General features: G+C 44.3%; 1 protein-coding gene across 1 annotated transcript in view; it reads left to right on the plus strand.

Annotated features, from left to right (window-relative positions):
* The window catches only part of LOC136588014 (proton channel OTOP2-like), a 64877-nt gene extending 48119 nt beyond the window's left edge, over positions 1-16758 (plus strand). Inside the window, exons 5-6 of the mRNA XM_066586898.1 lie at positions 8718-9583; positions 10802-16758. Coding sequence (XP_066442995.1) covers positions 8718-9583; positions 10802-10972 — 1037 coding nt within the window. The 3' untranslated portion in view covers positions 10973-16758. The remainder of the gene's footprint in view (positions 1-8717; positions 9584-10801) is intronic.
* Positions 16759-18001: the final 1243 nt, after the last annotated feature.

Below are 18001 nucleotides of genomic sequence, written 5' to 3' on the forward strand. Positions count from 1 at the left end.
CACTCCTTTGCAAGCAGGGGTGGTTAATCTGGTGACCCCTGAAGTAAGGTTTACTATAGGAGCCTTACACGTGGAAACCTGCACCTTTCTAGTGATGAGAGATTTGTCTGTGGACGTCGTCCTAGGCCTCCCCTGGCTCCGGGAGCACAACCCGGTAGTAAATTGGGACACGTTGGAACTGGTAAAGTGGGGTCCCCGCTGTGCCAACCACCTTCGTGCGGTGAAGGTGGGAATCTCCACCTGCGAGGGGAGCCCCCTACCAGAATACCTCTCCGAGTTTTCTGACGTGTTCTCCAAACAATTATCTGAAGCTCTGCCCCCTCATAGGGAATGGGACTGTAAAATAGACTTGATTCCTGGGGCCAAACTTCCTAAGGGCCGCATTTATAACGTTACGGTTCCAGAGAGAGAATCCATGAGGGACTACATCCAGGACAGCCTGGCCAAGGGGCACATCCGGCCCTCAGAATCCCCGGTGGGTGCCGGGTTTTTCTTCGTTGAGAAGAAGGATGGGGGTCTCCGGCCCTGTATTGACTATAGAGAGCTAAATAAAATCACAGTCCGAAACCAGTATGCTCTTCCACTCATTCCTGACCTCCTCAACCAGGTCGCTGGTGCCCGATGGTTTTCCAAACTTGATCTCAGGGGAGCATACAACCTCATCCGCATTCGGGAGGGGGATGAGTGGAAAACCGCCTTCAATACGCCCCTCGGGCATTTTGAATACCTAGTTATGCCTTTTGGATTGTGTAACGCCCCCGCCATTTTTCAGGGGTACATGAACTCAGTGTTTCAGGATATCATGGGGGTGTTCGTGGTTGTATATCTAGACGACATTTTGATTTTTTCCTCCGACTTGCCGAGTCACCATACTCACGTTCAGACTGTGCTAGCTCGACTCAGACATAACAAGCTGTTTGCTAAACTCGAGAAATGTGTTTTCGGGGTACAAAGGATATCATTTTTGGGGTATATCATCACGCCATGCGACTTCCAGATGGATCCTGAAAAGGTGAAGGCCATCACGGAGTGGGCCCAGCCAGGGTCGTTGAAAGCCCTTCAACGCTTCCTCGGCTTCGCCAACTACTATCGCAAATTCATTAAAGACTTCTCCGTGGTGGCTAAACCTCTAACGGACCTCACCAGAAAGGGGGCAGATGTGAGGACCTGGTCTTCTGAGGCTCTGAGGGCCTTCAATACCCTAAAGGCGGCGTTCTCGTCTGCACCTGTCCTAGTACAACCGGATCTGTCCAGTCCTTTTGTGGTGGAGGTAGATGCCTCTGAGTTTGGTGTGGGAGCGGTACTGTCCCAAGGTCCCTCCACTCTCACCAACCTTAGACCGTGTGCCTATTTTTCTAGGAAGTTTTCGTCCACCGAACGGAACTATGATATAGGCAACCGGGAATTGCTGGCGATTAAGTGGGCTTTTGAAGAGTGGAGGCATTTTTTGGAAGGAGCCCATCACCAGATTACGGTACTCACTGACCATAAAAACCTCACTTATCTAGATTCCGCTAAGAGGTTAAATGCTCGGCAAGCCCGCTGGGCCTTGTTTTTCTCTCGGTTCAATTTTGTTGTTACCTATAGACCCGGTTCTAAGAATGTCAAGGCTGATGCCCTGTCTAGGAGTTTTGGTTCTCCGGAACCTTCCGAGCCCGAGCCTGAGAGCATTCTCTCCCCTGGGGTGGTCCTCGCTGCTGTCTCCTCCGACCTTTCACCTCTCATTCACGCCGCTCAACAATCTGCTCCTGAAGCCCTTCCGGAAGGCAAATTATTTGTCCCGTTGTCACTGAGATTGAAAGTGTTAGAGGAGACACATGCTTCAGTCCTAGCTGGACACCCCGGTATCAGGGGTACTCTGGAGTTAGCGGCCAGACTCTATTGGTGGCCGCACATGGCCAAGGATGTACGGGTATTTGTGTCCGCGTGCCCGGTTTGCGCAAGGGGGAAGAACCTCAGGAGACGTCCTGAGGGGCCTCTTCTGCCCTTGCCCATTCCGTCCAGGCCATGGTCCCACTTGTCCATGGATTTTATTACTGATCTGCCATCCTCGCTGGGGAATACGGTCATTTGGGTAATAGTTGACCGTTTCTCCAAAATGTCTCATTTTGTTCCACTTGGCAAGTTGCCTAACGCCAAACTTTTGTCTGAGATGTTCATCAAGGAGATTGTTCGGTTACATGGGATCCCCGAGGATATTGTGTCTGATAGAGGGGTTCAGTTCGTCGCTCGCTTCTGGCGAGCCTTCTGTAAAAATCTAAACGTTAATTTGTCCTTTTCCTCCGCTTTCCATCCCGAGAGTAACGGACAAACGGAACGGATGAACCAAGAACTTATCCAGTATCTGCGACTGTTTGTCTCGGATAACCAGCATCAGTGGGCCAACTACTTACCTCTCGCCGAATTTGCTATTAACAACCATGGTAACTCGTCGACCCAACTGTCACCTTTTTTTTGTAACTATGGGTTCCATCCCCGGTTCTCGCTTTCTACTCCTTTGGTCTCGAACAATCCGGCCGCCGACATATCCGCCGAAGAACTGTGCACAGTTTGGGCCCAGGTTCGTAAGAACCTTCAGGGTTCCCAAGAGAAACTGCGTAAATACGCAAATAAAAGACGTACTATCTCTGCACCTTTTGTGGTCGGGGAGCAGGTTTTATTATCATCTAAGAATCTGAGACTTAAGGTTCCCTCCCTGAAACTTGCTCCTCGGTTCATTGGCCCATTTACGGTTTCTCAGGTTATCAACCCGGTGTCATATAAGTTGGCACTTCCTGACCCCTGGAAGGTCCACAAGGTTTTTCACAAGAACTTGCTTAAGAAGTATGTGACTCCAGTTCTCCCCACCCAGAACCCGCCTCCTCCCTCTCTGGTACAGGGGGAACTGGAGTATGAAGTAGATAGGCTTGTGGATGCCCGACGGGTTAGAGGTGGGCTGCAGTACCTGGTCCACTGGAGAGGATTTGGCCCTGAGGATAGGACGTGGGTCCCTGCCAGGGACGTTCATGCGCCACGCCTAGTCCAGGCATTCCACAGGGCTTTCCCGCTTAAGCCCGCACCTGGCCATGGGGGTCCGGTGTACCCCCGTAGAAGGGGGGGTACTGTCAGAACCGGCAACTCTCGGGGCCGCCGTGCCCGCACCACCGGTCCGGCCACCCGGGGTGCAGGAGCGCGGCGCAGAGGTACCCCGGTTCTTGTGATCTCCCCGGGCCGCTGTAAGACTGGTCGCCGCCGGGTTGCTAGGGAGGCAGCTGGTGCTTCTAGTGTCCTGACTACCAGGCTGGCTTCCCTAGTAACGGTCTGTGCAGCTAGACTGGGGGCGTGTCCCCAGCACCGCCCTGATTAGCCCTGCTGCTGTCAGGCTCCCCGCCCCAATCAGCTTCTGGGGCGGGAGCGCTGACAGCATTTAAATAGGTGTGTTTTCCTCTCAGGCCTCGCCAGTGTTAGTTTGGTTCTCCAGCTGCACCCGCGTTTATCCTGACTGCTCTTGTGACCTCGGCTTTTCTGACACCTGCTTTTGGACTTGACTACGTTTTTGCCTGACCCCTCCGTACTGCGTACCCTCTTGTTGCCGACCCGGATTGTCTGACCATTCTACCGTTGCTTGTCTCAGTGTCTGTTTGTCTCCCGTGTCCCGCTTCCCTAGTGAGGGTAGGGACCGTCGCCCAGTTGTCGCCCTGGGGGTTAGCCCAGGGGGGCAAGTAGGCAGGGACAGGGGTTGCGGGATATCCCAGGGACCCCCATATCCCGGACACTGTCCTGACAGCAAATACCGATGTGGACATAGTCTAACTACACATATGCAGTTACACCCCCTGTCCACGGGCATTGTGAAGTCCCGCAGCGAATATCTGCTGCCGGAGCCGCTGCCCAACAGCAGGAGTCGGCAGACGAATCTCCGCGGTCAGCCTATCTGACAGATAGGCTGACCACGGAGAATCGCGGCAATTTGCAGCATGCTGTGAATTGCCAGACGTGATTGGAGAATTGCAATGATTCTCTGCTCGTGGACATGGGGACGGCGCTTTCCATAGCAATGATATGGAAAGCTTAAGACGGCATGATTCGCCGGCAATTTACTGCCGGCGAAATCATGCCCATGGACTTTACTGAGGTCCATCCTCACTTACGAGTCCAGGTGTCCCCAGTTCTGTGTTGGTAGTGACTGGTCTTCCAGAGTCCAGCAGCAGCTTATGAACCGACAAGCTATGGAATGATATATTGCTCTGATGTGTCGCGCTGACCAGTCGCTCTCCATCGTGTTCCCAGTAGCTGTGATATTACTGTAGTCTCTGTGATTCTGCAGCCCATCTTCCTGCAGCCTTGCACTTCTAAGAGTCTTCCCTGAGCACAGCGTTTGCCCAGAAAGCGGGGAGCAGTACACTCTTTCAGCAGTGAGCAACTAGGCAGCTCTCCCAAGTCCACACATGCTCTCTCCACAGCATACATAACACAAGGCTTGCACAAACCCTTCACTTTGTGCTTCCACCCCCAGGGACACATGACTTGCCCTGCATTTTTTCTGTAATTTCCCACTAGGTGGCAGCAAAAGATTACATTTATGAAAAACATGTATTTGTTACATTGCTTCATTCAGCTTCATTACTGCATAAACCAATTTCCTGCAGAATTAATCATAGAATGGTAGAGTTGGAAGGGACCTCCAGGGTCATCTGGTCCAACCCCCTGCTCAGTGCAGGATTCACTAAATCATCCCAGACAGATGTCTGTCCAGCCTTTGTTTGAAGACTTCCATTGAAGAACTCACCACCTCCTGTGGTAACCTGTTCCACTCATTGATCCCCTCACTGTCAAAAAGCTTTTTCTAATATCTAATTTATGTCTCCTCCCTTACAGTTTCATCCCATTGCTTCTAGTCTTTCCTTCTGCAGATGAGAATATGGCTGATCCCTGCTTAGCCCAATTCCTCCCATTCTGTTTGTGCTTTCTTCATTTTTCTTGCCCAGATGTAGGACTTTGCATTTCTCCTTTTAAAATACCATTCTGTTAGTCGCTGCCCACTGTTCAAGCTTTTCTAGATCTTTTTGAATACTCTCTCTCTCTTCTCTACTGTTAGCTATCCCTCCTAGCTTTGTGTCATCAGCAAGTTTGACTAGTTTACCATCAATTCCCTCCTCCAGATCATGTATAAAAATGTTGAATAACTCTGGGCCTAGGACCGAGCCTTGTGGTCCCCACTTGATACATTCTTCCGCTTGGATGTGCAGCCATTTATGACCACTCTTTGAGTACGATCACTCAGCCAGTTGTGAATCCATCTAACAGTTGCAGAAATAAAGTGGAAATAACCACAGAATTTTCATAACAGTCTATGCTCTACAGACATATAATAGGATACATCACTAATAGGCAGGCTACGCTCAAGCTCTATATACTTAACATATACGCCGAGAAAAGCTCCCAGCGTATGACAAGCATATCCATAGGGTTTTTTTCATCCAATTGAAGTCAAAACAGTATCCAGTATATGCCAGTAAATCTTTTTTTTTCAGCTGTATAGGAAACCACTGCAGACTACTCTTTCCTATAGAATGGACCAGTGCAAAAGAACAGTATACCATACTGAACAGTTTTTGAAACATTGTAGCCGAAGCACAATGTTTGCCATTGTACATGTTCTTTTGTGGTGGGCCACTGTATACAGCCCAAAACTGCAATCTAGGTTTACTAATATTTATTGGCCATCATTCAAGGTGAATGTATCCTCTTGGATACAGTGCATACACGAAGCATAGGGTTTGAAAGCAGTTGGAACATAGACTTAAATGGACAGAAAAAGGCTAAAATAAAATACTTTGCTGATGATAATAAATATCAGTTTTTTTTATAAACTTATAGTAACATAGTATGTGACTATCTAGTTCAGACTGCTTATCCTCCCATGTTGTTGATACAGAGGAAGGCAAAAAAAAACCCTCGTAGGAGGCAGGAGCCAATTAGCCCTTTTGGGGGGAAAATTCCTTCCCGACTCCCTAATGGCAATCAGACTAATCCCTGCATCAACCCCTGCCTGTATACCCAGATTAACAATTAACCTAAGATTTATATCCTGTAATATCCTTCCCCTCCAGAAAGACATCAAGTCCCCTTTTAACCCCTTCCCGCTCCATGACGTAGCCGTATACAGTGGTATACATCTCTTCATACAGTGCGGGCGTCAGCTGTTTAGAACAGGTATTCTTCGATGGCGTCTCTCAGAAACCCCTTGAATATTTTTCCAGTTACTGAAGTGAGACTTACCGGCCTGTAGTTACCAGGCTCACTTTTAGACCCCTTTTTGTAAATTGGAACCACGTTGGCAATGCGCCAATCCAATGGTACAACCCCGACCTTGATAGTATCCACAAATATTAGATATAGCGGCCTAGCTATCACATCACATAGTTCCCTAAGTACCCTTGGGTGTATTGCATCTGGGCCTAGCGATTTATCGATTTTAATCTTCTTTAACCGGTTCCGTACCTCCTCTTGTGTTAGGTATGAGATATTTCGTGCGGGGTTCATTTTATTCCTCTGCATCTCATGTGGCATTTCCTTTTCGTTTGTGAATACACTTGAAAAGAAACTATTTAATTGGTTTGCCTTCCCTCATCATCTTCAATTATTTCTACTGCATTATTTGTTAAAGGGCCAGTGCTCTCAGTGCAAATCCTTTTGCTGTTAATATAGTTGAAAAATAGTTACGGGTTGTTCTTGCTCTCTTTGGCGATCAGTCTTTTTTGCCTCCTCCTTAGCAATTTGATCTTATCATTGCATATTTTGTTTTTTCCCTGTATGATTTTAGTGCTTCTTCGCTGCCTTCTTGCTTTAGTAGTTTGAACGCTTTCTTTTTTTTTCATTTATTGCCCCCCTTACCGTCTTGTCGAGCCACAATGGTTTCCTTTTACTCGAAGTTCTTTTATTTTTATAGGGAATGAACTGCTCACATGAGGCGATTAGGATCCTTTTAAACTTTTCCCATTTGTCCTCCGTACTGGCATTTTTGAGGATGTTGTCCCAATTAATGTTACCGATAGTAGTTCTAAGCTCATCAAATTTTGCTTTACCAAAGTTTAGTTTGTTTGTCGCTCCCTGATAAGGCTTCTTATTGAATGACAGCTGGAAGTTGATTATATTGTGGTCACTGTTCCCCAAGTGTCCCTCAACCTGTACCCCCTTTATTCGATCCGGTTTGTTAGTTAGTACTAAGTCCAGAATGGCCCTCCCTCTCGTTGGTTCCCGCAGAAGTTGGGTAAGGTAGTTATCTTTAATTGTTCTCAGGAACTTATCACCCTTGTGAGATTTGCAGGTTTCGTTTTCCCATATTATATCTGGATAATTAAAGTCCCCCATAATAATTACTTCATTGTGGTTTCACACCTCTTCTATCTGCCTTAATAGTAAGGTTGCAGTTTCTTCTGTTGCTTTTGGTGGTCTATAGAAAACCCCTATCAGGATTTTGCTATTTTTTTCTCCCTGTATTTCTACCCATAGAGATTCCACACTTGTATCTCCTACCCCTATATCTTCCTGTAGCCTCGGCAATAAGTACGATTTAACATACAGACATACCCCTCCCCCTTTCGGGTTTCCACGGTCTCTTCTAAAGAGGTTGTAACCCTGTAAATTAACCACACTTTTCATCAAGCCATGTTTCCGTTATTCCGACTATATTATAGTTTTCATCGGCCATTCTCGCTTCAAGCTCACCCACTTTACCAATCAGACTTCTTGCATTCGTGGTCATACAATTTATACAGTTTTTTTGTTCTTTAAATTTGTTTTGTTGCTAATGGTACTATTGGCTGATCTGTCAGTTCTAATTGTACTAACCCCATCCCCTGCTCGACCCCCCCTTCCCATTGCTTAGACCCAGGTCGCTAGCTACACTGACTACCCCCCTATTTCTCTTTTTGCCCTCCCCCAGTGTCTAGTTTAAACACTCCTGCAGCCTTCTAGCCATCTCCCCCACAGCACAGCTGCACCCTCCCCATTAAGATGCAGCCCGTCCCTATGGTAGAGCCTGTAGCCGACAGCAAAGTCAGCCCAGTTCTCCAGGAACCCAAATCCCTCCTTCTTAGGCCAACTCCGGAGCCACTTGTTTACCTCCCTAAGTTCCTGCTGCCTTTCTAGTGTGGCCTTAGGTGCAGGTAGTAGTTTCGAGAAAACTACCCTGGAGGTCCTCGCCCTAAGCTTGGACTCTAAGTCCCTGAAATCACTTTTGAGGGCCCTCCATTGACCTCTAATTTGTTTATTAGTGCCAATGTGCACCATAACCGCTGGATACTCTCCAGCCCCTCTCAGTAATCTGTTAATCCGATCCGCGATATGTCGAACTCGAGCGCCAGGAAGACAGCACACCGTTCGATGATCCCGGTCTTTATGGCAGATTGCCCTATCTGTCTCCCTTATAATTGAGTCCCCCACCACTAGGACCTATCTAGCCTGCCCTGCGCTCCCCGTCCCTGTCTCACTGGAGCAGTCATCTCCCTGGCATTCAGAGGGCGTGCTGCAGCGGTGCTGGCTCTGTAGTGGCATCCCCCTCATCTGCCAACGTTGCAGTCTTGTTGGGTTGTGCCAGTTCAGGACTAGCCTTCCTGGTTCTCTTCCCTTTACCCCTCCTTCTGTCTGTCACCCAGCTAGCTGCCCGCTCCCCCTTATGACAGTAGATGCATTAGTCAGACAATCTAAGTAAATAAACTCATTTGCCTTTACAGATGAACATGAAAGTGAGTACAAATGTAAATGCAAATATCGGTGCATGGATGACAACAGAGTATTTTCCTACTTGTACCCCTTCGACATCGAGTATAATCTGTTTGCTGCGGCTATGCTTTACATCATGTGGAAGAACGTAGGACGTCAAATTGATGAAAATGCTCCCCACTACCATGGAATGGGACCAGGACTCCGTGAACATATACCCCTCCTGGGACTCGTAGCTGGTGTGAGCATTTTGGTTATTGGCCTAGTGATGTTCATCATGTATGAAGTGGGTACCAATGACCATCATAAGCACTGGTTGTCACTGGAAGCCTTCTACATTTTTCACGTGGTCAGCCTCGCACTCATGTGCATAGCCAATATAGTGGGAATTGTTATCTTCAGATTAGATAAAAGATACATGGACAATGAGAAAAACCCAAGTCGTACGCTGGATATGGCTCTTCTACTTGGAGCAGCATTAGGTCAATATGCGATCTCCTACTACTCTATTATAGCCATGGTGTCTACAAAACCCTTCAACATTTTGTGTGGATTAACACTTGGCTATTCAGCATTGATGATTATTCAGCACTCTGTCCAGAATGTCTTTATCATCGAAGGACTACATCGTCTTCCACCCAATATATTATTCAGGCATGTAAGTTCAAATAATTCCAGGTCTAGCAGACCAGAAGAATCCATAAATGAGGAGAAAGTAAAAGATATGGACAGAAGGCAATCCCTTACAGGTCCCCCAAGGAATTCAAGCAGAAGAATGTCAAGAAGAGAGACCCTAAGCGGTCACATCAAAAGTCACCTCAAGAAAAGGAAAACCATGAAAGACGTCTACTTGTTTCTTTTTCTCTGCAACATAATAGTAAGTAGTCTATATGGCAATATCAACATCTTCCTCACCTCACCTCACCTCCCCATAGTAAGGAGGAACTTGATGGAACGGAGGTCAAACATATGTACTATCTCTCCATTTAACTCTATGGGATTGCTGGAGAAAGACGAATGCTTATACTTGGCTCTCTCCAGCAGTCTCATTAAAATGATTGGCGTGGCAGTACACAGGCTTGGCCACAGCTTCATTCAAGCTCCTGGTCAATAAAAGGCGTTGAAGTGAAAATAGAGCAATGGCACACAGAATCCCCGTTCTTGCCATTGGTGTTGTGGATCAGGAGGAGTGTCATGTCACCTTAAGGAGAACACCCAAAAAGTGTGTGGAGACACCTAGGGGGTGAGTGGGTCAAGGTATGGTACAGTCTTTCCCCAAGGAGAGCACCCAAAAGGGGAGTGGGGACGTCTAAGGAGACACAACACCCCTCCTGACCCATATCGCAGGCCTGTCACGAGCTAAGCTAGAAACCTACTGCACGCTGATGAGGGGCAAACACCCTGAAACAGCTGTATGTGCATGGTTCTCTGGCTTCCTATTCCCGGTCATTGTTAAGACTTGTTAGAAAATCATATTTATTTGAAGGAATACTGCCATCCAATAGGTGGCACTGCATAGGTATTTTTTCATCTTCCTTATTCGCATAAATTACCCAGAGGAGCTAGCATGGCCTTATAAGTCTCCTCACTCATGTTCTAGGTGTCCCCACACCCCTTTTGGGTGCTTTCCTTACGGGGAGAGACTGACCCACTTATGTCCTAGGTGTCTCCACACACTTTTTGGGTACTCTCCCTTAGGAGACAAGATACTCCTCCTGACCCTTCTAGGGTTGTGTAATACAAGTATATAGTCAATAGGGAGCCACATGTCACTGCAGCATTTGCACACCAAAGGGAATTACACCAGATGAAGGTCTAGAAGAATGGCAACTTTAGGAAGTGGTCACTTGGCATGAGAACCTGAACCACTGATTCTTCTATCTGAAGGTAGACTGCACGGACTGAGTAAAAAAGACCAAAATACATACAAAGCAAAAACATAATTTGATTTTGACGTAAGACTACCTATTTACACTATTTGTGAGGGTACTGTGTTTTTGCGAAAAACTACAGTTTGTGGGATAACCCCTTTGCTGCAGTCACTGTCTTTGTCCTATTCCTTTACTAAGTCTTGTGTCTTGTCTCCTTCTCACAGTTCTGGATTATGCCTGCCTTTGGAGCCCGGATACGATTTGACAGCGGCTTAGAGGTCAAGTTTTATGGTTTCACAATATGGGCCATAATTACCAACATTTGTCTTCCTTTTGGCATCTTCTACCGTATGCATTCAGCTGCTTCATTACTGGAACTTTACAGCATGGCATAGAGGATGACATAATCAGCTCTTTAAATAAATGATGACTTCGTAACATCATCATCACCAGCTATATGTTGAATTTTGAAGAACTATGAAACTATAAAACAATTACCATTTACAAACACATCAACATACTGGGATTTTGCTAGACTACACAACATGGATGATACTTTCTGCTTCATGATGAATAACCTGAATGCACAATATAAAAAAAACCAAATTTCCCTGGAAATAGTGCACAGGAACGGTGGCAAATTAAAATGTTTTATAGTAACTTCATTAGCCAACTTACTGCAAATGAAATAGTGTAGTAAGGAAAAAGGATGGAAAAATGGATCACGTACGGTGGACAAGCCACAAGAGATCAATATAGCTTAGTATTGTAGCCTTTTAACCATTTCCAATCCAATTTGTATCCTGGTTTTCCTAGGGCGCTTACTTTTTTTCTGCCATTATACAATGGCGCTATCTGCTGGCTAAAGCCAGTACTGCATGAGGTGACACATTGGATAGGCTCCCACAGCAGAGAGGCTGGTAATATGCAGTAAGAGAACTCCGACGGGTGTCTTGCAACATCGGAGCTGTACAGCCTTAAATCATAATGTCTTTAGACGTCAGACTGTGGATCGGAAAGAGTGAAGACTATCTTGCTCTTCCGTGTAAGCTATTGAATGACAGCTGAGAGCTGCCTCTGATTGGTCCCTGCGCTCAGCCAATCAGAGGCAGCACTCACTCACCCATTCATGAATGGGTGAGTGAGAGCTGCCTCCTATTGGTGAGGGCTGTGACCAATCAGAGGCAGCTTATTCAGCAGGCGGGGATTTTAAATCCCCGTCTGCTGAATACTACACAGAGCAGTTCAGGAGAACTGCTGGCCGGACGCGGCTGAACTCCAGCTGCAGGGACAAGGTGAGTATACATTTTTTTTTTACACATTTTAGGATGATTTTCAGGGAAGGCTTATATTTTTAAGCCCTTCCCGAAAATTCATCCCACGCTGTATTGCCGGCTCCATTGAATTCAATGGGCGAACATCATTCTCCTCTGCCACAGCTGTTACAGCTGTGGCAGAGGTGAACAATCTTTAGTATATGTTCTCAATGGGGTCGGCGCTGCTGCCGCCACCGGCCTCATTGAGCGCATATATAGAACACAGCGATGCACAGAACGCAGATAGGCGCGTTCAGCGAATCGTTGTGTCCTATAATTGATCGCACATCCGCATAAAAAGCGCTCATGTGTCCGATACCATTGGGATGCATTTGGTCTATAGATCTGCAGATCGCAAGCATGTCTGCAGATCGGACCAAAAAACGGTCGTGTGACCGAGGCCTAAACCTTTTTTGGAGGTGAAAAAGAAAGTTAATGCGAATGAGGAGTGGTAAATTGTGAATGCGATTTGACGAAAATATAATACTCCTAATCAGTGAAGAGTTCCACATGTACAGGTGACATATAATTCAAGTAATTATCATGATGGCAGTCAAGCTATTACTTGAATACATTCTCAGAATGTGTCCTTTTTTATGAGAATGTTTACAGTTATGAAAATTCTATAAATGTTCCACATGTACAGGTAACATATAGGTCAAATAATTATCATGACTACAGTCGAGCTATTAGGCCTCAAGTCCATGGGCCTGATACAGTGCTCTGTGAATTCCCAGAAGAGTATGATTATCAAGCCCATCAACAATACTCACTATACAAGTTCTGGGATTAAGACCTATATCAGCAGGATATTTTTTTTAATTACCTCTAGTACCCCATTCTAAAATTCATGCAATTTTACTAAATCCTAGACCATATGCATTTTATCTGCACTGTCCATATAACATTTCGGAAAGTCGGAGTTTAATCTAATACCCATGTTAAACAACTTTAATGGAGTATGGTAAATCCTATTACCTAAATACAATTGAGATACTCATTGTCTTTCAGATAGAGATATCACTGAAATGATTTGCAACACTGCGGCCAATTTATCTTTGCTTATATGGCTCAAACTTCTTTCCCATCCTTCTTCTACCTCCATTGGGAATTGCTCTAAATAGTACCAAAGCATTTGTCTACATAAGTAAGATTATACACCCTTCCTAGCTCCAGAACACTTAAGAAAAAACAGCAAAAGGTGCTGAACCGTAAACACAGACACTTTCCGGGCCCGAGCAGTCAACAGGTGTCGGGGTGGCATCAAAATCATTATAATAAGGTTTTCCCTGCCAATTATCGACAATGGGAGATGATTCCAGACTTTGAGATTATCTTCAAACTTTCGTATCAATGGAAGCATATTGGCAAAGATATAGTCTTGAGGCTTAGAAGATACTACAACTCCCAAAAATTTGAATTTCTTCACTATTTGTAGTTGCATATGTTCCAATGAATAGTCCACTGGCAAGGGATCTAAAGGAAGATTTACAGATTTCCCCCAATTAGTAGTGCGACGTGACATCTTACCAAATATATCAAAAATGGATGCAATAGAACTCACTGATCTATTCACATCCCCCTGTATACAAAAGTAAATCATCTGCATATAATGAGATATGTTCCTCAATTTTTCCATACTGCAATCCAACTATATTGGGTGATTGCCTTATCAAATCAGCCAGGGGCCTGATTGCCAAGACAAAGAGAAGATGGGACAGGGGACACCCTTGCCTTGTTCCCCTCTCCAACACCATCCATGCTGAAATATAACCATTAACACCACTCTTGCTCTTGGAACTGAATAGAGCAGTTTAACTCATGCCACAGGTTTTTCATCAAAACCTATCCTATGAAGAACAGCTCACAAATAATTCCACTTGACACTGTCTAAAGCTTTGGCAGTGTTGAGTGAATGCCACACCCCCCACCCCAAGCTAAGGAGGAGCCAGGCCGCAATTGCGACTCCTAGTGGAACGCTACTGATTCAGCCTTCTTATATTAATATCAGTTTATTTTTTGGGCATAAATCTGGACTGATCCTCATGTATTAATTGAGTCCACTTACTAAAATTAATCTATTACAAAGTAGCTTAGCCAAGATATTAACATCAGTGGTCAGAGATCTTGGACGATAGGAATAAGGAAGAGACAAATCCTTTCCTGGTTTAGAAATCCTATAGCCATCCTATGCTGTAACATACGACAATGATTCTTGTACCTTAATTATAGAAGCCAAATAACAACCCCCTGCCTCCCCTTCCTCAAAAATCTTCCGTCGCATAAAAAACACTTATTTTTGCATTACCTCTCAGATGGTCTGCAAATTGAGACTGTGCCTCTTTCCAATTCATTTCCGCCTGATTAGTGGTAAAATATCCGTACGCTTGCTCTGCATCTGAAGCTCATCACTGAAGGGCCCTAATGGCATTCTGAGATTTAGACTTATGTAAGTTAATCTTCTGTATAAAATGACCACATACATAGCATCCCACACTCCAGACACTGAGGAAAATATGAATCTGAAAAAATTCCAATGCAGCCTCTTCTGTTTTAGCATTACCGTTGAGGAGGTTCAACCAAAAGGGATTTAGCCTTCAAACGCTATCCAAATCCCCCACCATTCATATGACCAATGAAAAATAGACTTTAGAGTGATCAGACGCTGTTTGTGGTAGATATTCCACTCTTCGTACATAAGGAAGCTGTTACGATTGTGTGGGCAGGCAAAGCACGGGACCCACACGATCGTGACCAAAGGGGACGCACACGGGTATCACCAGGGAACTGACCCTGTGCTACAAGGAGGAATGAGAGTGGCCCTACCTGAGCGGGGACATTGCCCCAATAAGGGCAGCCCAGCGGTCTTCGGATCTGGGCCCTAGCTGATCCTAGGAGCCACGCACCAGAACAGGATGCATTCACATGCCACATGACAGACCCAGAATACACTGCATACAACCACTATTAACAGATTGGAAGCTGAATATAAATACCAGGTATTGGTTGACATTTTGTACAAGATGTTGAAAGCTAGCAGGCCACTTCATGGCTCCTGGTTATACTGCTAGTCCCTACACTAACCAGGAGTCCAGCAGAACCGGACACCGTTCACACAGAACGCTGCAACAGGACAGGACATAGATCGCAGGACACACAGCAAGCTAACACAAAACTGACAGAATTTAAACGTACAAACGGACATGAACCAAGCCACACTGCAAACTTCACCAGACAAGCATTCATGACTACTCACCTGAGGGGCCATACAGACTGACCAAGAGCTGGGTTTATATGTGAGCACAGATCCAGGGGATTGGTTAGCAGAAAGTACCACACCCAGCCAGCTCAATCATTAACCTTGAGAGTGCTGTGCTGCTGGAATCACAATAGTACAACATGTCTCAGCAGCACACGTAACAGAAACATAGATGGAGTACCTTTTGGGAGATCTATTTTAGAAAGTGTATTATGTGAACTGGAATAACAAGAGTATTGTCGAACTTTTAGATTTCTCAACCTCCGCAGATCACATAAACCTAATTTCATTAACAAGCATGCAAAAGTAGTTGAGGAAGGTGAAGCCACCACATGACCTTTATTAAATCTTTCCTAACAGAGATCCAGACATTTATTAAAATCGACCACAATTAATGTTGAAACAGCAGGGAATATAGCCAAAAATGCCATCACCTTCTTAATACATTCACTGGAATATGGAAGGAGGATATATATTGCCAACCAAAAATAATTTTGTGCAATAATACATTTAAAACAAACAAATCTCCCTATGGGGACTGTAAAAGATAATTCACGCTTAAAAAATATATTTTTGTAAATTAGTACAGTTATTCTGTGGGCCTGATGTTGGTGCTACTACGACTATAAAAGACAAAGAAAAACAGCTCACCTTTTCACACTCTCCAGCAGTCGTCCGTCTTTGCAATCCACTTCTCCAAACCAGCTGTACCACCCAGTCCAAGCGGGTTTTTTTTTTAGATAAAAGACTTCACACACGAGGGGAGTCAGTTTTTTGTACAAAGTGTTTTTGCTTTTATCCCATTTAAAAACCTACATAATATCTAGCTAAAAATAACGCCTGATATTTAACCTCTTATGTACCATTACCTTAATTAACAAACTCCCTATATCCCCACCCCCACCCCCTGGTATAAGGGAGCTTCATGCAAATGCCTGTTCCAGTTTTGCGATGTATTTCAATGCTCATTCATCATTATTTCTATGACTTATAATACAATTCTCTGTTGCATAAATTACTATTCATTCTTAATTAATGTTTGACATTTTAATAAATGTTTTAACACATTATTCGTTATTTCTCCTAATATCATGATTTTAATTGTATTGTAAATATCCCATAAATCCAATATATCCTTCTATTATAATTATGATAAATTGACTTTTACTTTATTTTTTCCTCTTTCCTTCTTCTATTATTTTCTGTTTGGAGCTTTTATATGATTTCTAACTATTATATACATCCCTCAGAATATGAATTTGTTATTTCTATGTGGATGAAAAAACCTGGTCCTTTCTAGATCAATAAATGTATAACAGGTCGGTTCTAATGTTCATTCATTGGGTATCCTTGTGTTTAAATTTAGGATGTTTTCTTTTATCCATTATGCCATAGGATTTAAATGTATGGATGTTACCTGCATGTTTTCCCATGAAATGCTTCGCAGCTCCTGAACTATTGGAGTTATTATTTTTACTATCTCTTATGTGTTCCGCCTTGCGGGATTTCAATTTTCTAGTTGTACACCCCGCATACTTGATATTGCATTCTGTACACCATATGATATATATTACATCAACTGTATTAAAGTTAATCAAAGTATTAATTTTAAACTCCCTCGTTTCTTCATTATTTGTAAACTTCTCTTTTTTTAGGGTTAAATGACATACCTTACAGCGGGTACCGCCGCATCTACAGAAGCCTTTTTGTGTGAGCCAGCGTGTTTTACCTTTCTGAATGAACAAGCTAGGTGATAGAATATTTCCAAGGTTTCTATTCTTTCTGGCAACAACAGAAATGCCATTATCTAGAATTCCCCGCAGTTCATTATTTTGACGTAAGATTGGCAGATATCTAAAAATATTTTCTTGATCTTATACAAATCTTTATTAACCCCTTAAGGACATGGCCTATTTTGGAGCTTAAGGACTGTGGGTTTTTTTTGGTGCTATTTTTGGGTACATAGACTATATTGTAAAACTTTTATAATTTTTTTTATGATGGCAGGGAGAGAAAACGCATCAATTCTGCCATAGATTTTTTTTTTTAAGCATTAATTAGGCAGCATAAATGGCACAATATTTTCTTCTGCGGGCCGGTACGATTACAACGATACCAAAATTCTTATATTTTTTTAGGGTCTTTCCACTTTTCTGAAATAAAACTCTTTTTTTGGAAATCTTTTTTTTTTCTTATTCGCTGCATTCAAAGTCCTGTAACTTTTTTATTTTTCCATGGGCGGAGCTCTGTGAGGGCTTTTTTTTTTGTGAGACAAGCTGTAGTTTTTATTAGTATCATTTTGTGGTACATGCGGCTTTTTTGATCACCCCGCCCTGATTTAAAAGGCTAATTTGCCTAACGAGGTGCTGGCAATCACGGGTATGTACTGCGTTTAGGTCATACCCGTGCAGGCGTGTTTGTGCACCTTCCGTAGACCTCTATGGGGCTCTTTGCATTCAAGTCCTATTTTTTGGGGGGGCATAAAAAAAGTGAGGATGAACCTGTTGAAATCCATGGGTTCTTTTCTGCATGTTACGCACGTGGGAATTTCCCACACTCATAATCAAGGCATATCACGCTCATCTGTTTAAGCCCTCGGGCCTTGATCACATGACTGCATCTTACAGTATGTAAGAGATACGCAAGAGATACGCGCACGGCATGAAGCCAGTACGCAATAACATTGCATATTGGCTGCATGCCGCTCATTCGCATGCACTATCTTGGCATGTATGCACACGTAATACATGCCAAAATAGAACATACTGCAATAGTGCTTGTGAGTAGCAACACAGCCACTTTTTGCACATTGGAGCAGCGTATTACGAGCGCAAGACCAGCATGAAGAA

The sequence above is a fragment of the Eleutherodactylus coqui genome, chromosome 13 (genome assembly GCF_035609145.1).
Source record: "Eleutherodactylus coqui strain aEleCoq1 chromosome 13, aEleCoq1.hap1, whole genome shotgun sequence".
NCBI lineage: Eukaryota > Metazoa > Chordata > Amphibia > Anura > Eleutherodactylidae > Eleutherodactylus > Eleutherodactylus coqui.